The sequence below is a fragment of the Microcaecilia unicolor genome, chromosome 7, assembly GCF_901765095.1.
Source record: "Microcaecilia unicolor chromosome 7, aMicUni1.1, whole genome shotgun sequence".
Taxonomy (NCBI): Eukaryota; Metazoa; Chordata; class Amphibia; order Gymnophiona; family Siphonopidae; genus Microcaecilia; species Microcaecilia unicolor.
The window spans coordinates 276439041-276463049 of NC_044037.1; the positions used below are offsets into that span (position 1 = coordinate 276439041).

The following is a 24009-nucleotide window of genomic DNA, read 5'->3' on the forward strand; positions in this document are numbered from 1 at the left end:
AGATGGAAAGATTAGAGGTTTAACTATTGCGCAAATATCCTTGCCAGACGGAGCCTTGCTAAGAATTGCAATTTAAACCAAAGACTAAGGTAATTGTTCTGGCCAAAGACCATCGCTCTCGCGCCAGTCCCTGCATTGGCTACTGCCCCGCTCTGCAGATTTCTGTCACCCCATCCCCGCGCGCCAGGCAGACGGGTAGGCGTGTCTTCGACTATGAAAGGAAAAGGGGCGGAGCCGGAGAGGTTGCAGTGAGTTCGTTTAGTTCAAGGAGTTGGGGATCGCTCCGAGTCCGAGCCTCGCGCCACTCAAGCTCGTTGGCCTCCGCAGGTGTCTCGTTCTTCTAGCGGATTGGACTCTTCACCACCCACCATGTCTCAGGTATATCCGTCTTTCCTCGGGTAACCGGAAACGATGTCTGTGCATCAAGGGGCTGTTGGCCCTCTCTCTTTTTTTTTTTTTGAGGTGTTAGCATTTTTGCTGTAATGCTCTGCTTTGCTTGAAACCTGACCGGTTTCTAAACTCTAAAACGATGTGGACAGTGCGGAGGGGGAGGGGCTTTAGATCTGGTTTTAGCAATGTTTTTACTCACGGGGAAAGGGAGACAAAAAATGTAGGGAGAACGTAGCCCGTAATCTGGAAACGAAACATGCTGTTGTGAAGGTTCAGATTGGGGGAATTTTTCTTGACCTGATTGGGTAGTATAGGTGGGGGAGGGGGATTTAGGGGTTGGACCCTGCGGCCCAGCCTTCTCTTCCACCCGTTGTGGATCCCAATGTTGATTGTACAGGGAGCAGGACTAATTCAGCATGATTCCTCTATCCTTTGCCCCCTCCATCCCATCCCAATAAAGTAACAGCGATGATACCCCGCCCCCCCTCCCCTCCCCCAAGGTGGCCAGCGTCTCTTTCGCATCCCTACCTATCCTTTCTCAATGGTCCAGCATCTCCCTTTCCTACTCGTGTTCTGTGTTGATTATTCCTACCCCACCCCCCTCCCCCCTTTCCTCTGCTGCCACCTTACATTTTTATTTGGGGAACCGACCCACGATTACAGGTCGGGAAAATGCTGAAAGGGGCCATTTTGTTTCCAAACACCCTCTACTATAAGAGGAGGTTAAAACGTGATTCATCTGTCACATTTCACCTAGAAAGCTTATACATCTACGGGGGCGGGGAAAAGCCTGTGATAGACTTCAAGTGGTTAAGTAATCATGCTCTTTCTGTGGCCCTATTCAGATCCAGGCTACAAGCCCTGTTGCCGTAATCGTTCTCAGACTAAATGATACTCCCTAATCCCTATTTGCCTTGTATAGATTGTAACCTCTGTTGAGAGACTGTCTTGTTTCTTTTAATTTCATATATGGCTATGCACACACATTTAGTGAGGCAGTAAAGGCTTACCATATTGACCATGTGCTAACCAGTTTGCATAGTGGTTCACAAAATTTCTCAGGTCACAGTGCCCCTAGATTACACATTTCCTCTCTAGTCTTCCCCTCCCTCCACCGTAGCCACTGATGATATCTGCCCCCTTCCATCAATCTTCTCTCTCCTTTCTGTCCAGCTTCTGCACTCTTTCTGTCTCCATCCTTCCAGGCACGGTCTCCCCCTTCCCATCACCTTCGCTCTCAGCACCTTTCCATCCAGCATGTTTCCCACTTTTCTGCCCATATCTTTTCACTCGTCTCTCTCTCTCTACCCATGTCTATCCAGTGTCCCCACTCTTGAATAATTTTTCCTCCCCTCTCTCCATTCAGCATCACCTGCCTCTCCATGCTTCCCCCCCCCCTTTTTTTTTTCCTTTCCCCTTCCACCCACTATCTTCAGTTTCCTGGCTACTGCTGCTTCTCCAGATGAGCTGCAGTGGCCCTGGCAAAACAACAAATAGCAAGCGCTGGGCTACAGCCTTTTCATGCACATGCAGTCGGCTCTGCCGGTCCTCCTCGTCAGCTTCCATTCTGGGGCAATCAATGGGGGCAGAGGACTGGCAGAGCAGACAACGCATGCCTGAAGGCTGCAGCTCCATGCTTGCTTTCTGTTTTTGCCCCCTGCTGCTCATTGGGAGAAGCAGCAGTGGCGGTGTGGTGTTGGCAGTGTGTCTCAGCGGGAGAATTCCACGCTTTGGGAGTGTAGGAGATAACCTGCCAATGTGGGAGAATTGGCAGGTCTATGGGAGGAAGGTGAAAATATGCTGTGGTGCCCTGGGATGCCACAGCACACAGTTTGGGACCCACTGAGTTAGCACATAGTAATGTAGATGTGCTAACTGTAGCGCAGAAATGCCCGCTTTTCGCCCATGATTTGTCCCTACAAAAAATAGCTACTGTGGTTAGCGCGTACTCGTGGGAAAACTAACGCAGGGCACTTTAGTACATTCCTGTGTTAGGCACATTAGTAAAAAGGGGCCTCTAAATTCCTAATAAACGAGGCAGCCCCCAGCCTCAGAAAAGCGTTTCCATAGCTGTAAGCCCTAACTGCTCTACATTTTTAGTGATAAGGGGGTTTTTGAAGGGGGGTCAGATTAGTTAAAAAAAAAAATGGATATGTCCTAAAGAGAAATGTTTGACAGTGCTAGTGTTGAAAATAAAAGAAATTGAACATATTGGGGGGAGGGTGACAATGCACACCTGGTTGTGGCATTTGCCCTTAAACCTAATAGTAAATACAAATAAAAGAAAATAAGATTATTCCTTTTTTATTAGACTAAATATATTTTTTGATGAACTTTGGAAGGTAACCCTTCTTCAGATCAGAAATGAGCAAATGATTAAAACCTGAAAGCAGATCTGGACTCCCTGGATTTTCTAAGTTTCTTCTTAGCAATAAAGGCAGATCTGAGGGATTGGGAATGGGGTTCAGGTAAAACATGGATCCCGTTGGACCCTCCCCCTCCTTCACAGATGATAAATACATACCCCTTGAACCCACCTCCCTGCCCTGCAAAACTCTCCTTACACTCCCCACCATCCATCCATTCATAGAAGAAAGAACAGGAAACTTTGCAGTTTCTATTGTTTTATCAGTGTTGTTTTTCAATAGTGTGTGCCAGAAGCTCTTTCCTGGTGTCACTCAATATGGCTGAAGGAATGGGGGAGGAAACAGAAAAACTGCTCCCCCCCAAAAAAAAAAAAAAAAAATATATATATATATATATATATATATATAATAGGAAAAAGGGAAGCAATAATAGCCAGTACACATAACCAATGTTAAAACTGTAGCTTACAAAAAAAGCAACAAAATACAAAGAGGCATTGGATAAGATTAGATTGTAATGGGCTATGGGATCTCTTATGGCCCCAGCTATTTCAGATCCAGCTCCTTTTCAATTCATCAATCATGTGCCTCCTAGTTAACGGTGCTCAATTCAATATTTATGCATTTTTTACTGTATCCTGATACTAAAACTGCTGAAACATATAATGATATAAAAAGATAGAGGCTATTTATCTCGAGACCATAAGGAGTGGTAACAGCGCTGTAAGATATCAAAAGCTCCCAATGCCACATTGAAAGAAGGTGTTTCAGTCTAAACAGACCTGCTTCGGGGGATCAGAAAGGAGCTGCAAAACATCATCTTTAAAGCTCACTAATGAGCAACATCACAGTGGAACGATCTGATGCTGCTTCCTATGTCGGTGCTTTATTGTAAACTATATCGGTTGTAACGTTTGTGTGTGTATCACTTGCTATTGCTTCCCCTTTTCGTATCCATCACTCAATATGGCGACAAGCTCTGTCCTGGTGTCTTTTTACGGCTGTTAAAGGCTCATGATGTCTCCTGTTATCAAACCACCTGGTTTGAGTGCCGGGACTGCTGTAATTCATTGATGGGCACACCCTCAGATGCAAAGAATGGCTGGCACCACAAAGATTTTTAAGGCCATGCGGTTTAGATCCACAAGGTCCTACACATCTGCGTTTTAGGCTTTTGGACAAGTGCTGCAACCAGGGGCAGGCCAGCACTCCGCCTCTATCTCAGTTGCATGGTGGAGGAGCAAATAGTTAAAAAGCTGTGTCCTTCAGATTCCCCAAGTGGAAAGCTTGGGATGTGAAGGATTTGGGTTTCCCCGTCCTAGCTTAAACTAGCTGTTCTCAACCCAATCCTTGGGGCACACCCAGTCAGGTTTTCAGGATACCCACCGTGAATATGCATGAGAGAAACCTGCATTCAAATTTATCTCCTGCATTATTCAGGATATTCTGATTGCCAGGGTTTGTCCCAAGGACTGGGTTGAGAACCCTGGATTACAAAGCTTTTCTTTTATAGATGCTGAATTGAAGAAAAGCCTCCCCAAGACCTTAGGCACCTAGTATGGTGTTTGCAGGTCTAGTCAAAGCACGAGTGGGAACTGTATCAGGCTTTGCAAAAGCAGATTAAGGACACCGGTGTAAAATTATAAATGTTTATTAAATCTGACTTGACATGGTACCATGTTGCGGCATGTGTGTGCCTTCACTACTACTAATAGCATTTGTATAGCGCTACTAGACGCACGAAGCGCTGAACACTTGACATAGAGAGATAGTCCCTGCTCAAAGAGCTTACAATCTAGGTAGAACAGAGAGACAAGACATAGAACGGGCAAGGGAATTAATGGGTAAAGAGGAGGAGGAGGGCAAATGAGTAGTGGTTAGGAGCCAAGGGCAGTAGTGAAAAGGTGGGCTTTCAGCATAGATTTAAAAACAGGAAGAGATGGAGCTAGACATATGGGTTCGGGAAGACGGTTCCAGGCATAAGGTGCTGCGAGATAAAAGGAACGAAGTCTGGAGTTAGCGGTGGAGGAGAAGGGGGACGATAAGAGAGATTTGTTCAGAGAGCGGAGTATGCTGATGTACACGTTTATTCTTGGTAGCACGTCTTGTAGAATGGACTTAAAATGGTCTTTAAAAAGATCGTTGCTCATTGGAAGAGTAGTGTGGTCTGCCACCATGGTGCTGCTAATGGTCTGGGTTGTGAGCATAGCCATAAGGAATGTGCATAAGAAGCACTGGAGATCCAATGTATGTAAATCCTTCCTGCGTGTATTCAGGATATCCTGAAAACGGAACTAATCTGTCTTGTTAACGTGACTGAATTAAGAGCCAGTGATTTAGTGACGGATGTGTTTTTTTAACAGTATTTTTGTCAGTCCATATTTAGGTTATTGCCAGTTAACATTATCAGTGTGTCTCAAGTATTTGCGGGGCTAGTGCTACTTGTTTTGCTGCCCTGTACAAATGATTTGTGATATCGCTCCCTCTTCCCACCACACCACCATTTGTTGGGGGGCACTATAATACAGTTTTAATTCTCCCCCCCCCCCCCCCCCCACAAAGTGTGAACACTACATTAATGTCTGCAGCTAATTTGTAGTCCTATTGTGGAAATAAATCTGATACATATATTAAGCTATACTATAATTGCAAAACAGAGTACAACTTATTTCCAATCCATCTATGAAATATAAAAGCAGCACCAGTTTTACCTATGAAAATGCAGTGCTGTAAATAATATTCTCCGAGGACAAGCAGGCTGCTTGTTCTCACGACTGGGTGACGTCCGCGGCAGCCCCCACCAACCGGAAATAAGCTTCGCGGGACGGTCAGCACGCAGGGCACGCCCACCGCGCATGCGCGGCCGTCTTCCCGCCCGTGCGCGACCGCTCCCGCCAGTTACTTTTTTTCCGCGACTGAGAGAGTTGTGTTTTTCCCTCTCTCTCGTTTCAGCCGCCGGATTTTTTCGACCGCGTTTACGCGGATCGTCGCTTTTGGCCTGTTCGGCCTCTTCTTTTTCTTCTTTCTCTTTTATTAAAAAAAAAAAAAAAAAGAATTTTGCGCGTGTGGAGCACGCGCTCCTTCTTTTCCCTCGCTTTCTAGCGGGGACGCCTCGTTGCGGCCTAGTGGCCGCTCGGTCGGTTACAATTTTCGTGGTGTGATTTTAGCCACCATTGCCGACTTTGACTTCGCCGACGCGATTTTTCCGTCGATGTCCTCGAAGGTCCCGAGTGGATTTAAAAAGTGTGGTCGCTGCGGCCGGCCGATCTCGCAGACCGACACCCACGCTTGGTGCCTCCAGTGCCTCGGGCCGGAGCACAATCTCAAGTCGTGCGTTTTGTGTCTCGGTCTCCGGAAACGGACTCAGGTTGCGAGGCAAGTTCTGCGGGACCGTCTTTTTGGAACTTGCGCCGGCCCCTCGACGTCGACCTCGACGGCATCGGTATCGAAGACCGGTTCTTCGGTACCGGTATCGATGCCCGAGACATCGGCACCGATGGCAGCGACCCCAGGAGAACAGGTCCCGTCGGCCCGCCGGTCCGCCGGCGAGAGTGGGGTAGAGAGACCGCGTGGGCAGTCGGCCCCGGTCACTCCCTCAACTCGTGAGCCACGGGACCGAACCCTGTCGGACCCGGTACCCCGAGACCGAGGGGGATCGACCTCCTCCTCCTCCATGCCCTCCGGCACCGGTGACGTGTACCGGAAAAAAGACAAGAAGCGCCGTCACCGGGAGCCCTCGGTGCACCCTGAAGAGGAGTCGACGCCGAAGCGTCATCGCAGAGAGGAGAGATCTCCGTCGGTGGTGGAGGTACCGACGCGTCGGGGTTCCGGCACCTCGGTGCCATCTCCTGGCCCCCAGCAGCTTCCGGCACCGACACCCTTACCGGCCCCACCGCCTTTCCCGGCAGCGGGCCTGGACGAGTGCCTCAGAGCCATCCTTCCGGGGATCCTGGAAGGGCTGATGCGCCAGGCTGTGCCGGCGCCGGGGGTGCTTGCGCCCTCGGCGCCGATGACTGTGGCGCCGGCGAGCTCTAGCCCGGCGCCGGGGCAGTCGACACCGCCGCCGCTTGCGGTGCCGGTCTCGACAGCCACGCAGGTGGAGTCCCCGTCGACGTCGATGGAGGGAGCTCCGTCCCCGCCGGCGCGGGAGTCCACCGCTCGACGACACCGAGACCTTGGTGCCTCGACGTCGAGCCGGGCCCGGTACCGGACTCAGCTACATGAGCTAATGTCCGATACCGAGGACGAGGACTCGTGGGGGGAAGAGGAGGACCCGAGATATTTCTCCTCCGAGGAGTCTACAGGCCTTCCCTCGGACCCCACGCCGTCACCGGAGAGGAAGCTCTCACCTCCTGAGAGTCTCTCCTTTGCCTCCTTTGTGCGGGATATGTCTATAAGCATTCCCTTTCCCGTGGTCTCTGTGGAAGAGCCGAGGGCCGAGATGCTCGAGGTCCTCGACTATCCATCACCACCTAGAGAGTCCTCCACGGTACCGCTGCACAATGTCCTGAAGGAGACGCTGCTCCGGAACTGGGTGCGACCACTAACTAATCCCACCATTCCCAAGAAAGCAGAGTCCCAGTACAGGATCCACTCTGACCCAGAGCTCATGCGGCCCCAGTTGCCCCATGACTCAGCGGTCGTGGATTCTGCTCTCAAGAGGGCACGGAGTTCGAGGGATACCGCCTCGGCGCCCCCGGGGCGGGAGTCTCGCACTCTGGACTCATTTGGGAGGAAGGCCTACCAATCCTCCATGCTCGTGACCCGCATCCAATCTTACCTGCTCTATATGAGCATCCACATGCGGACCAATGTGCAACAGCTGGCGGACCTGGTCGATAAGCTCCCGCCGGAGCAGTCCAGGCCTTATCAGGAGGTGGTCAGGCAGCTGAAGGCGTGCAGAAAGTTCCTGTCCAGGGGGATTTTTGACACCTGTGACGTGGCATCTCGTGCTGCGGCCCAAGGTATAGTGATGCGCAGGCTCTCATGGCTGCGTGCCTCTGACCTGGACAACCGCACCCAGCAGAGACTGGCTGACGTCCCTTGCCGGGGGGATAACATTTTCGGTGAGAAGGTCGAGCAGATGGTGGACCAACTGCATCAGCGGGAAACCGCTCTCGACAAGCTCTCCCACCGGGCGCCTTCAGCACCCGCCCCCACGGGTGGGCGTTTTTCCCGGGCACGGCAGGCTGCACCCTATTCTTTTGCAAAGCGTAGGTACAACCAGCCGGCCCGAAGGCCTCGTCAGGCACAGGGACAGCCCCAGCGCGCTCGTTCTCGTCAACAGCGTGCGCCTAAGCAGCCCCCTGCGCCTCCACAGCAAAAGCCGGGGACGGGCTTTTGACTGGATCCACGGGAACATAGCCGCCCTACAAGTGTCCGTACCGGACGATCTGCCGGTCGGAGGGAGGTTAAAATTTTTTCACCAAAGGTGGCCTCTCATAACCTCCGACCAGTGGGTTCTCCAAATAGTGCGGTGTGGATACGCCCTGAATTTGGCCTCCCTGCCTCCAAATTGTCCTCCGGGAGCTCAGTCTTTCAGCTCCCATCACAAGCAGGTACTTGCAGAGGAACTCTCCGCCCTTCTCAGCGCCAATGCGGTCGAGCTCGTACCACCCGGGCAGGAAGGGCAGGGATTCTATTCCAGGTACTTCCTTGTGGAAAAGAAAACAGGGGGGATGCGTCCCATCCTAGACCTGAGAGGCCTGAACAAATTCCTGGTCAAAGAAAAGTTCAGGATGCTTTCCTTAGGCACCCTTCTGCCAATGATTCAGAAAAACGATTGGCTATGTTCCCTGGATTTAAAGGACGCATACACTCACATCCCGATACTGCCAGCTCACAGGCAGTATCTCAGATTCCGACTGGGCGCACGGCACTTTCAGTATTGTGTGCTGCCCTTTGGGCTCGCCTCTGCCCCACGAGTGTTTACCAAGTGCCTCGTGGTGGTAGCGGCCTATCTACGCAAGCTGGGAGTGCACGGGTTCCCATATCTCGACGATTGGCTGGTCAAGAACACCTCGGAGGCAGGAGCCCTCCGGTCCATGCAGTGCACTATCCAACTTCTGGAGCTGCTGGGGTTTGTGATAAATTACCCAAAGTCCCATCTCCAGCCAACTCAGTCTCTGGAATTCATAGGAGCGCTGCTGAATTCCCAGACAGCTCAGGCCTACCTTCCCGAAGCGAGGGCCACCAATCTCTTGACCCTGGCTTCGCAGACCAGAGCGTCTCAGCAGATCACAGCTCGGCAGATGTTGAGACTTCTAGGTCATATGGCCTCCACAGTTCATGTGACTCCCATGGCTCGTCTTCACATGAGATCTGCTCAATGGACCCTAGCTTCCCAGTGGTTCCAGGCCACCGGGAATCTAGAAGATGTCATCCGCCTCTCCACCAGTTGCCGCACTTCACTGCTCTGGTGGACCATCCGGACCAATTTGACCCTGGGACGCCCATTCCAAATTCCGCAGCCCACGAAAGTGCTGACGACGGATGCATCTCGCCTGGGGTGGGGAGCCCATGTCGATGGGCTCCACACTCAGGGTCTGTGGTCCCTCCAGGAAAAGGATCTGCAGATCAACCTCCTGGAGCTCCGAGCGATCTGGAACGCACTGAAGGCTTTCAGAGATCGGCTGTCCTGTCAAATTATCCAAATTCGGACAGACAATCAGGTTGCAATGTATTACGTCAACAAGCAGGGGGGCACCGGATCTCGCCCCCTGTGCCAGGAGGCCGTCGGGATGTGGCGTTGGGCGTGTCGGTTCGGCATGCTCCTCCAAGCCACGTACCTGGCAGGCGTAAACAACAGTCTGGCCGACAGACTGAGCAGAGTCATGCAACCGCACGAGTGGTCGCTCCATGCCAGAGTGGTACGCAAGATCTTCCGAGCGTGGGGCACCCCCTCGGTGGACCTTTTCGCCTCTCAGACCAACCACAAGCTGCCTCTGTTCTGTTCCAGACTTCAGGCACACGGCAGGCTAGCGTCGGATGCCTTTCTCCTCCATTGGGGGACCGGCCTCCTGTATGCTTATCCTCCCATACCTTTGGTGGGGAAGACCTTACTGAAGCTCAAGCAAGACCGCGGCACCATGATTCTGATCGCGCCCCTTTGGCCCCGTCAGATCTGGTTCCCTCTTCTTCTGGAGTTGTCCTCCGAAGAACCGTGGAGATTGGAGTGTTTTCCGACTCTCATTTCGCAGAACGACGGAGCGTTGCTGCACCCCAACCTTCAGTCTCTGGCTCTCACGGCCTGGATGTTGAGGGCGTAGACTTCACTGCGCTGGGTCTGTCTGAGGGTGTCTCCCGGGTCTTGCTTGCCTCTAGAAAGGATTCCACTAAAAAGAGTTACTTTTTCAAGTGGAGGAGGTTTGTCGTGTGGTGTGAGAGCATGGCCCTAGAACCTCGTTCTTGCCCTGCACAGAACCTGCTTGAATACCTTCTGCACTTATCAGAGTCTGGCCTCAAGACCAACTCAGTAAGGAATCACCTTAGTGCGATTAGTGCTTACCATTATCGTGTGGAAGGAAAAGCCATCTCTGGAGAGCCTTTAGTCGTTCGATTCATGAGAGGCTTGCTTTTGTCAAAGCCCCCTATCAAGCCTCCTGCTGTGTCATGGGATCTCAACGTCGTCCTCACCCAGCTGATGAAACCTCCTTTTGAGCCACTGAATACCTGCCATCTGAAGTACTTGACCTGGAAGGTCATTTTCTTGGTGGCAGTTACTTCAGCTCGTAGGGTCAGTGAGCTTCAAGCCCTAGTAGCTCATGCTCCATATACCAAATTTCATCACAACAGAGTAGTGCTCCGCACCCACCCAAAGTTCCTGCCGAAGGTGGTGTCGGAGTTCCATCTTAACCAGTCAATTGTCTTGCCAACATTCTTCCCCAGGCCGCATACCCGCCCTGCTGAACGTCAGTTGCACACATTGGACTGCAAGAGAGCATTGGCCTTCTACTTGGAGCGGACACAGCCCAACAGACAGTCCGCCCAATTGTTTGTTTCTTTCGACCCTAACAGGCTAGGGGTCGCTGTCGGGAAACGCACCATCTCTAATTGGCTAGCAGATTGCATTTCCTTCACTTACGCCCAGGCTGGGCTGACTCTTGAGGGTCATGTCACGGCTCATAGTGTCAGAGCCATGGCAGCGTCAGTGGCCCACTTGAAGTCAGCCACTATTGAAGAGATCTGCAAGGCTGCGACGTGGTCATCTGTCCACACATTCACATCTCATTACTGCCTCCAGCAGGATACCCGACGCGACAGTCGGTTCGGGCAGTCGGTGCTGCAGAATCTGTTTGGGGTGTAAATCCAACTCCACCCTCCAGGACCCGAATTTATTCTGGTCAGGCTGCACTCTCAGTTAGTTGTTCTTCGTAGGTCAATTTCTGTTATACCCTCGCCGTTGCGAGGTTCAATTGACCTGGGTTCTTGTTTTGAGTGAGCCTGAGAGCTAGGGATACCCCAGTCGTGAGAACAAGCAGCCTGCTTGTCCTCGGAGAAAGGGTATGATACATACCTGTAGCAGTTGTTCTCCGAGGACAGCAGGCTGATTGTTCTCACCTTCCCTCCCTCCTCCCCTTTGGAGTTGTGTGTTTCATATTTTTTGCTAGTCATTCAACTGGCGGGAGCGGTCGCGCACGGGCGGGAAGACGGCCGCGCATGCGCGGTGGGCGTGCCCTGCGTGCTGACCGTCCCGCGAAGCTTATTTCCGGTTGGTGGGGGCTGCCGCGGACGTCACCCAGTCGTGAGAACAATCAGCCTGCTGTCCTCGGAGAACAACTGCTACAGGTATGTATCATACCCTTTAAGAGGCCCTGGAACATGGCTTAAGAGTCTGGTTCATTCTTGTGATTGTATGTGCAAAGCAAACCTTTTCTGGCAGAGGCCCAAGAAAACAATTGTACCTCCCAGTGGGGAGACAGATTCCTATACAGAAGCTACACGCTAAATGCATGTCTTTATAATTGTCATAAATTAACTACAGTTTGAGGATAGGTGCTGTTAGCTGATGTTTGTTGTGTAGCCATGGAATCTGGATGTAAAATAGAACTGTATCATTTCTTAATATAAGCTGTTTGGATTCTTAATATTTCCAACAAAAGAAAATTACAGCACCTGTCACCCAGAGCACAGAGAAACGCTCACCTAATACAGAATAATACCTAATAGAATCATGTAGACAAAATCCTAAATTTGTGCCCGTGTTCAGCTTCATTTTAGAGCTTAGTTATGCTAAAACTTAGGCCTGCCAACTTAGGCCTGCCAGTCATTTGCTTAGATTTGAGCTGAAGTTAATGAGCCTAGTGCTGAAAGTCAGTGGTAAGCTCCTAACCTTTTTCCTAGGCCTTTAAATCTACCATTATTGCCACCTACTTGTTACACCAAAATTCAGAGGTTGTGAATTTTTGCTTGTAAATTTAGGATCTTGGCCCTAGTAAAACTTTCAAAGAGGTCAGTGTACTACTACAAATCATTTCTGCAGCGCCTCTGAGTTATAAGGCCCTGCATGTGATACCAAACAGAGCTAGAAACAAATGCATTGTGCAAGTCCAAAGAAGACAAATTCCACTGATAAGTGTCTGCCTGATATTCAAAGTCAGGAGAGGCTCCTGCCCAGTTAAATCACTTGTGACTACCTAAGTGCTGATCTTCATTGGCCTTTAACTAGCCAATGCTACTGAAGATCGCCACAGACTGCCCCTGGGCGGTCTAGTTAGTGTTGGGGCAGTCTGTGGGCACAGCTTGGAAGGAGCCAGGACTTAAAAATTTAGTGGCCATATTCAGACCACTAACTGGTTAAGTAAGTGATTATGGTCTGTCTTTTGGTGTTACTGGGACATAGAGCATAGAAGTCCGCCCAGCCCTATCCTTATGTTCCAACTGCTGGAGTTGCTTCAAAGCCCAGACCAGCCTATTTCTTTTCTTATTTGCAGGACACAAACCGTAAATCTGTCCAGCACTGTCCTTATGTTCCAGCCATTAAAGTTGCTGTCTAAGCCCTTCCCACCCCATCCTAAACCAGATTGCCATATATAAGACACAGACCATACAATCTGCCTGGTATCGGCGGCCCTAGTTCATCACAGCCAGAGTTGCCATCTAAGCGTCACTCAACATACATACATGCAGTCATTTAGATTTTTTTTATAACTTCCATTTTCTAATTAGAGATCCTCTTGTGTTCATCCCACGCCTTTTTGAATTCTGTCACCATTTGTGTCTACCACCTCCTTAATGGGAGACTTTCTGCATCTGTGCTATGAGGAGGAGGAGACAGCACTCAAAAGAACTTGGTAGGTGAGAGTTTGGTGCAAGTGCAGCATATACTTCCACAGGAACCCCTCTCCCTACATGAATTGTTTCCGTCCTTGCAGAGACCCCCCCCCCCCCCCCCCCCCCCCCTCCGGCAGGAATTTTTTCCATTCCCATGGGGGATTCCCCCCCCCCCCCCCCCCCCCACAAGAATTGTTTCTGTCCCTGTGGGGACACCCCCGCTGCTGCAGGAATTGTTTGTCCTTGCAGGAACCTTCTATTCCTCCCCCTCACAGGAACTGCTTCCATCCCTGCAGAGGTCTCTAATTCAATGCATGGCTAGTCTGCAGTAATTTCTCATGTATTCGGCCCCCCCCCCCCAGCCCTTAAAATAACACGATACAGTATTTAATACAGTCTGTTTGAATGAAGTGTGGGGATGTCTCAAACTGAGGAGATGAGCATTAGCAAAGGAGGATGGGGACTTTGGTGGTACCTGTAAACTTAAACTTAATTATCAAGCAATCAAGAGAGCTCACAGGAACTAGTAACCTTTAAGCCAAAAGAACACCAGTCAGTATAGAGGTAATGTTGCATTTGTGTAAGTTGGCAGTAAGACTCCACTTTATGTGCCATTTTTGGAAAATCACCATTTGTAAGAGGACAAGATGCAATCAGATCAAACACAAAAGAACGCTCTGCAACACATCTATCTTAAGGCAGTCAAAATGTACTCGCTGGATAAATCGAGGGAAAGAAGCATAAGTTAGAAATTGGTTATTTATCAAACTTCAGTAAAGTACAAGAAGGAGACCTCCATAATGTGTCTAAACTTGAAGAATGATCTTGCTTCTGAGCTGTGGTTTGGTTCACATCCTAACCAAGGCTCTGGTGATAAGTGATGGCCTTTCACGCACTGGCAACCACCACAAGCATCAGAGGGAAAAGACGAGCTGCTGCTTAAACCTTAAAATGTGCAGCAGTCGGAACTAAAAGCAGGACGAGGCCACTGCAGCTTGGTGTTCATAGTGAAGTGAATGTTTTTGATAATAGGACCAGTACCACAGTGCACCATCTGCAAAAGGTGCATGCTGTTAATATTCACAAAACTTAAATGCTAACTCTTCAAAACAGTTGTTCAATTTAGGAAGCTAATGCTAAAATCAAGTGTTTGCAGCCCATAAACTGATGGCCTTCCTATTTCTGAAAATACAAAGGCATCTACTATAATAAAACTCACCCTCAACGTTCTGAGGACACTGACGTCAGTGAAGCCAAGCCCTGACTTCCTTCAAAAAGGTTCGAAGGTTCGTGGTGGTGAAGCCACCAAAACCGCTCCGGGCCCCGCCCTCGAGGGCGGAGCAATGGCAGAACAACGAACAGGTTGGCAGGGAGGGAGGCGGGGGTGGGTGGGAAATCGCTCCGGGCCCCGCCCTGCCCTCGCGTCAAACGTCATGACGTTAGGGGCGGAGCAATGGCAGAACAACGAAGAGGTTGGCCGGGGGGGGGGGGGTGTTGGCGAAGAAAACCTTGCTAGCGCCCGTTTCATTTGCTCTGAAACGGGCCTCTTTTACTAGTGTTATATTAAGTTCTGCCAGGTAAGTCTGCAGCAGACTGCCTACTGGGTTTGATATATCAGGTGCTGGCAGCATATTCCAGTGTCTCAAGATCTAGTTAAAACCATTTTTATGCTGTTCTTCCAGGCATAGGTAGGAGAGGCATGGTAAATTATACTAGCTGGGTAGTTTAGAGAGCTGCTCGTCCCAGGAAATGAGCTATAACAAGTCTCTGGATTGATCTGTTGGGACTAAAATTATCTTATTAGCCTCCTACAGGTATTTGTGACCTGGACTGGCTGCTATCGGAGTAGCTGCTGGGTGTGGTCTTAGTCAAACTGATAATGGCTTTTTCTTTTTTTTCCTGACTTCTTAAAAATTTGTATTTGATGGTTCTTGGCTTGCTCCGTTTGGCACTAGTACATGCCTTGCTACTGAGCTGCCCCCTAGAGGCAGCCGGTGAGAATTCAGTAATGGTAGAATTCTCCTAGCACTTCATGGAGGAAGGGGGGAGTCCAGACCTGGGACCTTGGCCTCATTATCCATCTACATGAAACAGTACAAGAGAGCAGCCTGAAAAATTGTTTTTAAAAAAGGCAAGAGAGACTGTTGGGTAAGAAGTTAACCTACACGCCACATGCTGCTTGCAGCAAATAAATAAAATCGCTCACCGACACTAAAGCCTTTGCTAGTGAGATTACATTAGTGAATTTTGTAGAGATTTTTATGCAGCAGATCTGACTTCTTAATTTATAGGACACCCACCACCACCAGAGAATTCACATGGTTCATGGTGTTGAGACCATACATTTATGAATACTTCAAAAAGATTAAATCAAATGCTATAACAAAAAAATTAAATGATCGAGTTTTCAGTTGAAAGAGTCAACTCCAAAGTGAAAGGGCATAGGATGAACTTAAAAGGTTTTGCACAAAGGATGCTGGATACATGGAATGGCCTCCCAATTGAGGTGGTAGAGACGGACTGTATCTGAAGCCAAGAAAGCTTGGGACAAGGCTTCTAAATTCTTTTCCTTTTGGGGGGGGGGGGGGTGCAGAGTTGACCTCCTCCTCCCCCATCATCTTTTACTATGGCAGTTTTCCCATTCTGTATCTGAGGGTGGGGGGAGTGAGTAAAATGCTTACTAATTCACACCCCTCCCCCAATATTAGCTAGTATTAGTCACTGGTTTGAGCCAACTGGCTGTTACTACCAAATCTTTCTTCTATAGCGTCCCACAAATCAATCCAGAGACTTGTGGGTTATTTCCTTCTACCAGCAGGTGGAGATAGAGAGAACGTCAGAGGTTTACTATATGTGGTCATGTGCAGTCACCTTAACTTCAGTATTGTATTCTCTGTATCTAGCAGGTGGATGGTCATATCTGTGCAGCTCTGGATTGATTGGCTCCTGGCCTGGGCCCCTGGGTCTAGTTGAGCTTCTGGGGTCTGGTGTCCTGGGACTTGGGTGCACACCTGGTGCCAGGTCCCCCCCCCCCCCCCCCCCTTCAACCCCTCCTCTCTGCCTGACAGGTTTTTCTCACTCTCCTGACTTTAAAAGGAGTCTGAGGTTTCTTTTGCTCCGGCGTCCTCTCCTGCCTTAAAAAAATCTCCTCAGTCTGAGATTTGTGCGCTGCTGGGTGGTGAATTCAGCGTCTGACAATGGCTGGTTCAGCTCACTTTTTAGGGCAACTATTGTTTGAGGACTCCATGAAGTTGTTGGAAGACCTGGGTGACTTATAGACTCGGCGTCTTCCTGAGGACATGTCTACAAATTCTTTTTGGTTGAGTCAGGCTTGCCTTATCTTTTCGACACCAGGGCTATCATCCTGGGCAGCCTAGTTTTCTTTAGCAATCCAGTCCAGGCAGGTTCTCAGAACTCCCGACTTCATCTGTTTGTTTGAGATCCTCTGGATTTCTACTGGTGACGGGCGCACAGTACTCTCTCTTCTGCATACGGTGATTTCTGCCTTCCACCTCTTTCCACCCTTTTCTCTTCCCACTTTTTGGATGTTCACCATATACTCCTATACTATTTGGAAGTGACCAGTGAGTTCCGTTGGTCAACTCTTTGCATCTTGCTTTGCTTGGGACCATAGGAAGGTACCATAAGAAGGCTTGCCATTTTTAGATTGGCAGATGGTGGGCATAGTGGTTTTGATGTCAGGAGGCGCAGACCTTTTGTAGAATAGGCATCAGTGTGAAGCTGAAGAGCGGTTTGATGTCAGGAGGAGCAGACCTTTTGTAGAATAGGCGTCAGTATGAAGCTGAAGAGCTGTTCGGCATAAGTGCCATTTTATTCAAAATCCTTTTAGGGTAGCAGCTGCTCCCCTTGCACCCCACCTAGCTACGTCTCTGCATAGTGGGGTAGTGCCTTGGATGACCCACTGAGCAGAAGTGACTTCCTATATTGCCTTATGCACTGCTAAAGACTGTAGCGGTCTTCTAGTGCTCACCTTTTTAAGATTAGCAGATGTAGTGGTGGCAGGATCAGAAGCAGACATATTCAGAACGTGGAGAGCCTTAGGTGTACAAGGAAGGTGGCAACTCCTTACGAAACACCCACACTGCGGTAGGATCATCAGATTCCTGACCTGCTGGGCAAAAATGCCTCCCGGCATGCCCTCATGTTGTCGTCTGGCTGGTCTCAAGAAAGGGAATCTGGCAAGTGCTGCAGTGGCCGTTGGCTGAGAGAGGCAATTTCTTCAGCTGGCCTCTGTATGGGACAGTCTCTCCCTGTGCGAGTGGCAGCGCTTTTCTTCCAGAGCACAGTTGACGTCCTTTTCCATGTCCTGTCTGGCTTTTGTGGCTGCCCTTTGCAGTTCTGCCACTTGGTCCTCTGTCCTTCCATGGATGGCTTTTGCAGATCGCCTACTTGATCTGTTGTCCTTCGCGTGGCAGCGCTAGGCATTCCAAATTTGACGTGGCAGCGCATGTAACTGGCCTGTGGATAATTGCTCCTGTCTGCTGAGGTTGTAGTACCCTGCCCAGTCTGCTGAGGTTGTAGGACCCTGCCCCACTTGAGGACTGCTTTGGTACATCCCACATGTCTCTCTGGATTGATCTGTGGGACGCTATAGAAGGTAAAATTAGTTCTTACCTGATCATTTTCTTTCCATTAGTCCCAACAGATCAATCCAGAGGCCTGCCCTTTGTTCTGGGTTTAGTGTTTTTCTTCTAGTTGCCTCAGTTTCATCAGATTCCTTCATTTGATTTTTGGCTAAAAAAAAAAAAAGGCAAATCAAAACATTAAAGAAACCACCTGAGTGGTTAGTTTACATGGGCTTTATGCAGGCAGGAAAGGACTTCCTCTTCCTTCTTCCACTGCTTTGGTTTCGACAATACTGAAGTTAAGGTGACTGCACGTGACCACATAGAGAAAACTTCAGAGGTTTACTATATCTCCACCTGCTGGTAGAGGGACATAGCCCACAAGTCTCTGGATTGATCTGTGGGACTAATGGGGAGAAAATTTATCAGGTAAGAACTAATTTTACCTTCTGGCCTGCACCACACAGTGAGTTTTTCAGTTTCATGGTGCCAGCCTGCCATATGCTCGGGTCTTGATAGCCATACGGCATAGGTTTAAAGAAATAGCACAGGTCTCTGGTGAGTCCCCACTTGGAGTATTGAGTTCAGTTTTGGAGGCCATATTACACTAAGGACATTAAAAAAAAAACAAACAGGCTTGAAGTGGTTCAGAATAAGGTGACAAAAGTGGTATGGGGTTTGTGCCAAAAGAGACAGAATACTTGAAAACCCTAGAGCAGCCTTGTCAAAGTTCAGTCCTTGAGGGCCACGAGCATGCCTGATTTTTTTTTTTTTTTTTTTTTGCAGGATATGCCTAATGAATATATGCAAATCTGTCTCATGAATATCTATTCATTCAAATCTGGCCTGTTTGCAGCCTTTGAGAACTGAACTTGGACAAGCCTGCCCTAGAGGAGAGGACAGATGGATTTAAATATTTAATAGATATCAATATACAAACAATCTTTTACAGAGACAGGGAAGTGGTTGAACTAGAGGATGTGCAGGGAGGTTGACTAAGGAGTAATGTCAAGTAGTACTTTTTCACACAGTGTGGTGGATGCTTGAAATACCCTCCTGGTGGAGGTGATGGGGACAAATACAGTGACAGAATTAAAAAATGCAAGGGATAAATACAGAAGATTGCTATATTAGAAAGAGGAGGGAATCAAAGCAAAACAAATGACGTTCAGCCTAAAGCATAGATGGGTGTAAACTGCACAGAGCAGCAGGTAGAACTACATTACTGGGCAGACTGGATGGATCATATAGGGCTTCATCTACCATCATTTACTACATTAGCTGTGGTGGTTCTTCTGCTGCAGCCAAGAGACGCATCTTGAGCAAGTACGTAGCATAGTGGGGAGTTGCCAGGCCCTTGCACACTTAGAAGAATACTTCTGTGCTGCATAGAATTGGACCTCTAGTCTGGAGGGAGTCATGCCTGGAATCCCAGGACTAACTTTTCAAGATACCTATGTATCTGACATGTTCAGATAATTAATCTTTAATACCTTTGTCACTTTTTCCAAAGCTGGCTCCATGCTACTTTGCACTACTAACCTGGTTTTATTAAGGATATACCCTTTAAATAGAATCTGCCCTTTCAGTGACCCCAGTAAAACTGTCACCAGGTCTGTTCATATCACAGTACATTTGCCTTTATAGATGCAAGGTAATGCTTCAGCCTAGGAAGTGTGGTTGCAATTTTCTTAAGTTCAAATATGAAAGAAGGTATCTTTAAAAGATACCTTATTCTGAACCATTAGCTTCTGAGTGACAGCCTTTCCCCCAGTTTCTAGTTTTAAAAGCTGCTCTTTTTTTTTTTTTTTTTTAATGCCGATGCCAGCAGCCTGGTCCCACCCTGGTTAAGGTGGAGCCCAACCTTTCAGAATAGGCTCCCCCTTCTCCAGAATGTTGCCCAGTTCCTAACAAATCTAAACCCCTCCCTCCCTGCACCATCGTCTCATCCACGCATTGAGACTCTGTAACTCTGCCTGTCTCTTGGGCCCTGTGTGTGGAATAGGGAGCATTTCTGAAAATGCCACCCTGGAGGATCTGGATTTCAGCTTTCTACCTAGGAGCCTAAATTTGGCTTCCAGAACCGAACCTCCCTCCCACATTTCCCTTGATACCTACATGTACTAAGACAGCTTGAAACCTTCGCACCAGACAGGCAAGTCACAAGGCAATTCTCACGCCCACCAGCCACCCAGCTATCTACTAATCAAATCTCTGGAAGAGGTAATGGAGCAATTTGACAAATTGAAGAGTAGCAAATCACCAGGACCAGATGGTATACATCCCAGAGTATTGATAGTTCTGCAAGTTCATTTTTCAATTCTATTAGTAATGTGTAATTTATCTTTAAAATCAAGCATGGTATCAGAAGATTGGAGGGTGGCTATGTAACGCCGACTTTTTTTTTTTTTTTTTGTTTTTTAAAAAAGGATTCCAGAGGTGATCTGGGAAATTACAGACCAGCGAGCCTGATGTCAGTGCTGGGCAAAATGGTAGAGACTATTTTATAAAGAACAAAATTACAGAGCATATACATAAGCATGGATTTAGTAAAGGGAAATCTACTACATTTATTTGAAGGGGTGAAGAAATGTGGATAAAAGTGAGCTAGTTGATATTGAGGGGCATAATTGAACGAAAACGTCTATCTCCATGGGCGTTTATCTCCGAGAACGGGTCCGTGAAGGGGCGGACCGAACCGTATTTTCGAAAAAAAATAGACGTCCATGTTTTATTCGACAATTTGTGCGCTGGGCGTTTTTGTTTTTCAGCGATAATGGAAAATGAAAGCGCCCAGCTCAAAAACGAATAAATCCAAGGCATTTGTTCGTGGGAGGGGCCAGGATTCGTAGTGCACTGGTCTCCCTCACATGCCAGGACACCAACCGGGCACCCTAGGGGGCACTTTTACAAAAACAAAAAAAAAGGTAAAAGAGCTCCCAGGTGCATAGCACCCTTCCCTTGTGTGTTGAGCCCCCCAAATCCCCCTCAAAACCCACTGCCCACAAGTCTACAACATTACTATAGCCCTAAGGGGTGAAGGGGGGCACCTACTTGTGGGAATAGTGGGTTTGGGGGGTTGGACGACTAATAAGCATTAAGCAGCACAATTGTAACAGGTAGGGGAGGGATGGGCCTGGGTCCACCTGCCTGAAGTCCACTGCACCCCCTAATAACTGCTCCAGTGACCTGCATACTGCTGCCAGGGAGGTGGGTATGACATTTGAGGGTGAAAATAAACCGTTGTGAAACGGCATATTTTGTGGTGGGTGGGGGTTTGTGACCACTGGGGGAGTCAGGGGAGGTCATCCCCGATTCCCTCCAGTGGTTATCTGGTCATTTAGGGCACTTTTTGGGGCCTTATTCATGGAAAAACAGGGTCCAGGAAAAGTGCCCTAAATTCTCGCTAAAAACGCATATTTTTTTTCCATTATCAGGGAAAGGCGCCCATCTCTGATCGGCCGATAACCACGCCCCAGTTCCGCCTTCACCACGCCTTCGACACGCCCCCGTCAACTTTGTACGCTTCCGCGATGGAGTGCAGTTGAAAACGTCCAAGTTCGGCTTTCGATTATACCGCGTTATTCGTTTTTGGGAGATAAACGCCTATCTCCCGATTTAGGTCGCAATATAGGCGTTTTTGTCTTTCGATTATAAGCTGGATTGTGTATCTGGATTTTAAAAGGGCATTTGACAAAGTACCTCATGAAAGACTCCAGAGGAAATTGGAAAGTCGTGGGATAGGAGGTAGTGGTCTGTTGTGGATTAAAAACTGGTTGGTTAAAGGATAGAAAAAAAGTAGGATTAAATGGTCTGTATTATCAATGGAGAAGGGATGATGGTGGGGTTCTGCAGGGGTCTGTGCTGGGACTGCTGCTTTTTAACATATTTTATAAATGATCTAGATATGGGAATAACTAGTGAGGTAATTTAAATTTGCCGACAACAGCTATTCAAAAGTTAATTGCAAGAGGATTGTGAAAAATTACATGACGACCTTATGAGACTGGGCATCCAAATGGCAGATAACATTTAATGTGAGCAAGTGCAAAGTGATGCATGTGGGAAAGAGGAACCCGAACTATAGGTACATGATGCAAGGTTCCGCATTAGGAGTCACGACCAGGAAAAGGATGTAGGAGTCGTCATCGATACTATTAAACCCTCTGCTCAAGTGTGCTGTGGCAGCAAAGAAAGCAGATAGAATGTTGGGTATTAGGAAAAGAATGGAAAATTTAAAATGAGGATGTTATATGTCTGTATCGCTCTGTGGTGCGACCACACCTTGAATTCTGTGAGCAATTCTGGTCATTGCATCTCAAAAGATATAGTGGAATTAAAAAAGGTAAAGAGAAGGGCAGTGAAAATGGTAAAGGGGATGGGAATAACGTCTCTATGAGGAAAGGCTGAAATGGCTAGGGATCTTCAGCTTGGAGAAAAGATGGCTGAGGGGCGATATGGTAGGTATATAAAACGAGTGGAGTGGAACAGGTAGACGTGGATCGCTTGTTTACTCTTTCCAAAAACACTAGCACTAGGGGGCATGCAATGAAGCTACAAAGTAGAAAACTTAAAACAAATCGGAGAAAATAGTTCTTCATTCAACGTGTAATTAAGCTCTGGAATTCGTTGCCAGAGAATGTGGTAAAAGCAGTTAGCTTAGTGGGCTTAAAAAAAAAAAAGGTTTGGATATTTTCCTAAAAGAAAAGTCCATAAGCCATTATTAAATAGACTTGGGAAAATCCACTGCTTTATTTCTAGGATAAGCAGCATAAAATGTACTGTTTTGGGATCTTGTCAGGTACTTGTGACCTGGATTGGCCATTTTTGGAAACGGGATACTGGGTTTGATGGACATTCCGTCTGTCCCAGTATGGCAACACGCATATTATACTTATGTAAGGAGTATCAGTCTATAAGATTCGCTCCTTAGGTGAGGCAGCCTACTTGTCCTGCTTTCTCACACCTTATTGCCCCTCATGTACTACTACTACTACTACTTAACATTTCTAGAGATCTACTAGGGCTACACTTTGTTCAGCCCAGCAAAACCAGCTGGTAATCCCTTCCTTTCATGAAATCCATTATGACACTATACGACAATCCAACTTTTCAGTTCAAGGTCCTGAACTCTGGAACAAACTGCTAGCCCACCGATGCCTGTCATCCTCCCTATCTGCTTTTAAGACTGATTTAAAAACCTTTCTGTTTAAGAATGCCTATAGCTAAAATATACAGTGCCTTTTTTTCACGCTCAGTCCTGGATGTCCCAAATTTCCTCTCCTTTTGTATCCCTCCCCCCTCCACCTTTTCTGTAATTTTATTTTATTTCCTCCCCCTTGTCGTCATGGTTTTGCTCTCACTACACTCTCCTCTCCTCTTTTTAGCTATCATTATGATTGTAAGCCTCTCGGGTATTTGATAGGCTGGGTATAAGCCCCTAATGAACTTGAAACTTCATACTTGTCTCCTTTTTCAATAAAATATATTTCCTCAGCGACCCTCCAGACCGGTCAAGACGCGTGGGTTATGTCCTACCAGCAGAGGGAGACTGAGAAAACACTAAGCTTTTGAAGCCTGTATATATAACCTGTGCAGAACCTCCACTAGCCAGTATTTTCTCAGTCTCAGCAGAGGTAGCAGTTGACAGCCTGTGCAGTCTCCAATAGTCTGGTGAGGTAGTTTGTCATTGGGTCGTAGGATTTTTTCCTTCCAAACTTTATTCTGTTGCAGTACCCTGTACGTGTGTGTGTAAAAAAAAAAAAAAAAAAAAAAAATTGCTTTGGGGCCCTGGGTCCGGTGGGGCCCAGTTTTTCCCCCTGGGGTGTTACACCTATGTTTGGGTCCCTCCCCCTGTGCTGCTCTGTATTGCTTTGTGCCTCGGCTGCTTTCTCAGTATTGTAGCCTTGAGTGCCTTACAATTTCCAGATGCCAGAATTAGAGTACTGTGCCTTTAAGGTCAGTTATTCTATTTCGCTTTGCTTGGCAGCTTTGTGCCTCGGCTGCTTTCTCAGTATTGTAGCCTTGAGTGCCTTACAATTTCCAGCTGCCAGAGTTGGAGTACTGTGCCTTTAAGGGCATTTATTTCTTTATTTTCAGCGGACCGAACGGGGGTTTCGATTCCTTGCTGGAACGAGGGAGCAGCGCTTTCTTCAGTGCTTTTGCAGTGTGAGTGAGTTTTTGGTTTGGCGCGTTTGCGGAACAGCTTTTCCCTTCCCTCGTTTATGGCGGCCCAGCTCCTCCGAAGTCGCGCGTGCTCGTGGCGAGGGGTAGAGGCGCCGGGCGCTCAGTGTAGCTTTGCGGTGCGCCTATAAAGGTGGCTGCAGCTTCCCCCGACTTGACCGCGGAGGGATCGATGGTGTCGGGAGTCTCCGGGTCAGCGGGAGCGTAGGCAG

At 48.3% G+C, this 24009-nt stretch overlaps 1 protein-coding gene across 1 annotated transcript in view; it reads left to right on the forward strand.

Moving 5' to 3' along the window:
- The first annotated feature begins 237 nt into the window (after positions 1–237).
- Positions 238–24009, forward strand: part of DBI (diazepam binding inhibitor, acyl-CoA binding protein) — a 43051-nt gene continuing 19279 nt past the window's right edge. Inside the window, exon 1 of the mRNA XM_030210401.1 lies at positions 238–378. Coding sequence (XP_030066261.1) covers positions 370–378 — 9 coding nt within the window. The 5' untranslated portion in view covers positions 238–369. The remainder of the gene's footprint in view (positions 379–24009) is intronic.